Source organism: Pogona vitticeps, chromosome 4 (assembly GCF_051106095.1).
Source record: "Pogona vitticeps strain Pit_001003342236 chromosome 4, PviZW2.1, whole genome shotgun sequence".
NCBI lineage: Eukaryota > Metazoa > Chordata > Lepidosauria > Squamata > Agamidae > Pogona > Pogona vitticeps.
This window is the reverse complement of record NC_135786.1, coordinates 190,461,067-190,467,066: the sequence shown is the minus strand read 5'-3', so window position 1 is coordinate 190,467,066 and position 6,000 is coordinate 190,461,067. Positions and strand designations below refer to the sequence as shown.

The 6,000-nt window shown below is 41.6% G+C and overlaps 1 protein-coding gene across 7 annotated transcripts in view; it reads left to right on the top strand.

The window, feature by feature from the left end:
- The first annotated feature begins 1,585 nt into the window (after nucleotides 1-1,585).
- TRAPPC8 (trafficking protein particle complex subunit 8) overlaps nucleotides 1,586-6,000 on the top strand; it is a 72,857-nt gene continuing 68,442 nt past the window's right edge. For all 7 annotated transcript variants that reach the window (XM_020790920.3, XM_020790919.3, XM_020790918.3 and 4 more), the window contains exons 1-2: nucleotides 1,586-1,881; nucleotides 3,232-3,426. In XM_020790920.3, the coding sequence (XP_020646579.3) occupies nucleotides 1,725-1,881; nucleotides 3,232-3,426 (352 nt within the window). In that variant the 5' untranslated portion in view covers nucleotides 1,586-1,724. The remainder of the gene's footprint in view (nucleotides 1,882-3,231; nucleotides 3,427-6,000) is intronic.

The window sequence follows — 6,000 nt, the reverse complement described above, 5'->3', positions numbered from 1 at the left end:
AGTGCATATATTAATTATCCTATTATATGAACAAAGCAAAATCCAAACAACACAACTAAATTAATAAATTCATTGCACTGTGGTGGTATTGTGCTGACACAGCACTTGCTATGCTGCACTGACCATTATACCATGAATTTCTTATTTCAATTGCTTGCTGGATTCTGCACAACAACCTAGAAAATGGTAGAGAACATATAAGCCGATGGCAGTTGCTTATTCTAGACCAGTGGCTGGGAACCTTTCTGACTTTTTTGTAGTAAGTTCCCAAATACAAAGTAGCACCAAGATCTTTGGAAAATAATGTGAGCTTTGCAGTACAGAAGGCAAAATCAGGAACATCTCTCAAAGCATCACAGCTTTGGGGGCCAGCTTCTACCTACCAACAGGGATACTTTTTCAGTTTGCCTCTTTTTTTTTGTCCTAGCAACAGAATGCTGAAATCGAGTAATATTTTTCCTGTACTTTTAAATCTGCAGATGTCGGGTTGAACTGATGGGACAGGGCTTCCCACATGCCAGGAGAATGCTAGGCTGAACCTAACGCTATTTTTAATGCTACAAAAGCACGTGGCGATACACAACACAGAAGTTCTCAAGTCTACTCCTCCTCCTCTTCATTTGATTCATGTGAGCCAGGGTTGACAAGACCTTCTCTCTCTTTCTTTTTTCCTGCCGGTGCAATCCTATGCATACTAACCTGGGCGCAGACACAACACTATAAAAGCATTACAGAAAGTGGGATACGCACATCTAAAATAATATTTATTATTACTTATTTATTTAAAGTCTTTTCACCCCGCCATGCAGTCTGCCAAAAGGAGGCTCCCAAGGCAAGTTACGAAGATCGACAAGACAGCGTCTGCCTTTAGTTTTAACAACCTTCCTCTTTTCGCCAGGACGCGAAATGACAGGGAAGCTGGGCAGCAGGAGTGAAGGGAAAAGCAAACGCTCCGTTGCTTCTTTCCTGTCACGTTCCTGTAACGCTCGGGTTGGTTTGAAAGCTACTGGGGGGGGGGGGGACGGGACAAATGCGAACCAGAACAACTCAGTTTCCCTTCCTTCCCTTCTTCGCCTCAGGCTGAGGTAGAGGCTGCGGGAAGGAGGAGCTTAACGGCGTTGGCGTCTCAGTAACACTAATGGCGGAAGAGCAGCTACTTCCCCTTTTCGCCTCGCCTCAGGTGCCTGACAGTACTACCCAATGACTTGGCCTGACACGCCCTCCCGCTTAAAGGCATACGGCGTACAGAGCAGCTATCCTTGGGCAACCCTTATTTATTTGCTTGGCGTCTTCCCGCTTTCGCGTTTATTTGGTTGGTTTCCCCCGTCCCCACCACCGCCGCCTCTTCCTCGCTCGCTGGGCGGCTGAAGCCTCGCCTCTTCCCTCACACGCCCAGGTCACATGACGAGCCGCGGAGGCTGCCGGGACGAGGTTTACCCGGTTGTCTGGGTTCTCCGGATTCAATATGGTGGTTCTGGGCGGTCAGCGAGGGGTTGGTGGGGGCTGACAGTTGAGGCGGCGGCTGTCAGCGCCGAAGGGCTGAGCTCGCGTTTGCCGGCCGAGAGTCGGCTTCCGCGCTGAGAGAGAGAGAGAGAGGCAACGAAAGGAAAGGAAGAGGAAGAAGGAGGCGGAGGAGAAGAAGGGCGGGCCCAGCTGGCCAGTAGTCAAGCGGACGGGCCCTTCGCTTGGGCTCTGGCTGGTGGGGCGCTCGGCGGCTCGGCGCGATGGCCCAGCGGGTCCAGTCGGTGCAGGAGTTCCTCCAGGACTCGTTCGTGCCTTTGGTGGCCGCCCTGTGTAGCGAGGAGGCGGAGAAGATCACCCGCAAGAACAACCTGGGCTTCTGCGAGTTGGTCAAGCCTTTCTGTCGCCTCACCTCGGAAGGTCGGTGTCATCCGGGGGAGGGGGAGCGCATCTGGGTGGTTTGCAGGAGAGGGGAGGGAAATCCAAAACGTGGTTAGCCTTAACGGGCAAACGTTTGTGCTAGAGGTGGTCGAGGGCAAGGCGGTGCAACTCATTTCCTTCTGGAGGCACGAGGGAAGTGATTAAGAAGGCTTCTTTCTGTATTTTAGCCGTCCGCAAAGTTTCTACAAGCGGAGTTAAGACGCTGCTGGCCTTCTAGCTCACCTGCCAAGTTCTGTTTGTTTTGCTAGCTCCTTTTGGTTTCCAAGTAGAGGCTTCTTTGAAAATTCAGATTTTTTTCAGCAATAACAATATATAGAACCTCTCCTGTGTGTGTGTGTGTGTGTGTGTGTTCGGGATGGCAATTGCGTAAAATTAAATCTGCTTTTCTTGGGAAAAGAAATTGAACTAAATTGTAGTTCATCTTATGTGTGACGAAACAATCCAGTTTCATATGCCATGGTTCATAAATAAAAGCCTCTTCCAGGCTGTGCCATTACTGGAGACGAGGATGGGTGGAGATAATGTGTAAGCACAAGTCTTGTTTTCTTCAGGATAAAACATTGCTTTATTGTGTTAAGAGGATCTTGAGAGAGCTAGTCAGGTGTGTTACAGTGTTGCTCTGTATTCCATTGCAAAATACAAGATACAAATAAATATGTTAACTGAAAAAAATTGTTGCAAGATGGGAAGAATGTACAGTAAAAGCCTTAGAGTATCCCAACACTGAACAATGGCTTGTTCATGGCATTTGGGAAAATGTGTGTATTTAATCAGGACAAATTAAATGGGTCAACTCTAGAACAACATAACTGATGTTAGTTTTCTTTGTGTTATTTGCAGGTGAGGCATTCAGAGACAGAACATATGGAATGAATCGTTGTCTGTTTGTAAAACTTAAATAACTCTCATGATGTCTTAAAGCAGTGGTCCCCAACCTTGGGCCTCCAGATGTTCTTGTATTACCACTCCCAGAAGCCTTCACCACCACCTCTGCTAGTCCGGATTTCTGGGAGTTGAAATCCAAGAACATCTGGAGGCCCAAGGTTAGGGACCACTGTCTTAAAGGACAACTCATAACTTGTATGCGTAGGATGTCCTTGTTTAACTTGATGTTTACAGACGTTATGTCCGCCTGTGCGGGGTATTTGTATACAAACACGAATACCCCCATCTGAATACCCCCATCTCTAGAAATAACCCTGTATTTTGTGTGCATATGGGACAGGGTGTGGAAGCAGCATGTCTAAACATTTTTCATATCTGTTTCAGAAAGAGTGATGAATATTACTTCAGAATTAGTAATCTAACACACTTATTTTCTCATTTTAGTGCACATGAGAGATCCCAACAATCAACTTCACATAATCAAAAACTTGAAAATTGCTGTCAACAACATTATAACTCAGCCACCTCAACCAGGAGCCATTCGGAAGCTTCTGAATGATGTTGTAACTGTTAGCCAGCCTGCTGAAGGATTAGTAGCTAATGTGATTACTGCAGGAGATTATGATCTCAACATTAGTGGTATGTAACAAAACATGGCAATATGCTAAATATGTTCTTCATTTAGAGTAAGTCCTCAGTGTATGCCTAATTTTTATTAATTGATTGTGAATCTTCTAGCTCTGAAGGTTTGGATATTATTTGCATATATAGAGAGCTACATTATTTTTGTTGCTTACTGGTTGTTATTCAAATTGCACATATAGTATATTGTTGTTTTTTCCTAATTAGTAATAGGAAGTTTCTTATGAACACTCACATTTATTTCCATTTTCCTAAGCTATCACTGCTTATTCTGAGTTCTGAAAGAGTTTGGTACAAAGAGGTTCCCACACCTCATTTTTTAAATCCACTCTCCAAAATTGCGCACCCTGATGCCATACTGTGATGAAATTCTCTGGCTTGTGGTCCACTGGCAAGGGAAGAAATGTGCAGAATGCATTGGTGTTAGGGCCTAAGTTTTACTGATAGGGATAGTTGTGAAAATGAGAATATGCATTCTCCTCTTAGGATTCTTTGGAAATAAACATTTATTGAGTAAAAAGATCTTCAAAAAGGTTTTATTTAATGGGAACATTACACATGTGTTTCAAAACTCATGTTTTTTGTTGGTAGGAGTGATTTCCAAAAATCCTTTTAAAATGTCTTGGATTAAAAGGAAGAATGTAAATCAAGATTTTAATAAGTAAAATAAGTTCATGTACACAAGTGTAGTTCCTTTGTATTTGTAATATGTAAACAAAAATAGGTTATGATTTGGTAGTAAAATGTGTGCAAGTTAAAATATGGATTTTCATTTTTCTGAATTTGCATTGTATCAGTTTTCTATTGCTCTTGCATATTTTTATTATGATATACATCTACACTAGTGGAGGAAGTCCAGTCTTTATATGTGAGTTATTTCTGTCAACTCACTTTGATCAGAAAAAGGTATGTATTCACTGAGAGACTGAATGATTATAATACTTGGGATTTTGCTTTTTTTTAAATGGCAGTGTTTTAATATTAAAAGTCACACTCCTAGAAAGGAAGGCATTCATCTGGTTATTCTAAATACTTTACTAGGAATGGAGTTCCAGAGGAAGTAGTCTTGTTCGTGAAAGCTCATGTTAAAATATAGCAGTTATTCTTTAAGGTGCCACAATGTTTTTTTCCCCTGTTTTGGCCTGATAAAATTCAGAGAGTGATCATAAAGTTATGTTGACTCGATCACATATACATGCACATCTTTTTTTCTAGAATACTCTTCATGCCTTTATGCAATTTAATTCTTGTACATTTGTGTGTCGCTTGAACCAGTAATGGAATTTGATAGAAGTGGGAATGAAATATACTTTTTAATCTTAATCTGTTTTTACAACCACCAATGTGTATTGTGTTTCACAGTGCAATCAGACAGTTCCCTGCCTGAAGGAACTTACCATCTAAAATTAACATAGAGGAAAAGTAGAGAAGTGGGGGAAGGCAGAGTGAAATGAGTCAATATGCAGTTATTTCAGCTGCAGATACTTAGGCTTATTTGTCAGGCTGAGTTAACAGTGGCTGAAACATTTTGTTTGGTATAAGTTGCACTAGAGTAGGCCCATTGAACAGGGATTTGGTGAGTCAACTCTTCTGTAAGTTCCATTGATTCAGTTGGGCTACCTTAATTGTGACTTACTATAAATTTGAAATGAAATTGCTTCAAAGAAAAGGTGGGATTTGGAAAAAGATTTAAAGGAAATAACTGGTGGCTTATTGGAAGAGAATTTTTTTTAAGGAAGTAGAAAGAGCCTGTACTGGATCTAGAAGTGGTTTGTTAGTGAAAATCAAATTTTATGGATCAGTGTCATACAAAGATGGTGATGAGATATGTGAATAATTTTGGGAACACAGTGCTGGACAGAAATGGGAGGGCCGAGATGAGAAAATAGATGTGAAGGAGAATATTTCACTAGTCCAGATGGCAGAGGACCATACCTACGATAAACCAGACATTTTTTTCATTTGCAGAATGAGTCTCATATTTTTACAGTGTTGTACAGGAAGAGGTATTGCATCCTACCTGTGGGTTGACTATAGGATCTAAAGGAGAGGGAAGAGTTGAAGATAAAATAAAGGGTTCGTGCATATTCAGTAGAATGGATATTGTTAACGGGTAAGGAAAATGTACATGCAGAGGAGGGTTTGTAAGGCAAGATGAGAAATGCCTTATGGCAGTTCTGTCTCTGCTAAGGAGAAATACCAGAGAAGTGACAAAAGATGTAGGAGTGGAATGAAGGATAGCTGGGCAGGGGTTAGATTTGGGTGCCTGCATATAGGTGATACTGAAAGTTATTGATTTGAAATCACCAGAAACGTTATAAAATGAGAAACAGAGAGAGCAGAAAGACAAAAATGGATTCCTCAAATATTTCAGCAGAGGAATAACAACCTTTAATAAGAGGCTTTTTTATTTTGAGCATTAATCTCCAGTGGAACAAGAAATGTGGCATGAACCTACAGCTATTGTTCCAGGGAAATTTCTTCGCAGATGGGAAAGATGGGGTCAACATTTTCTTAGAAAGTATAAATCTTTAAGTACATTTAAATATAGAAAGTGATTTCAGTCACAAG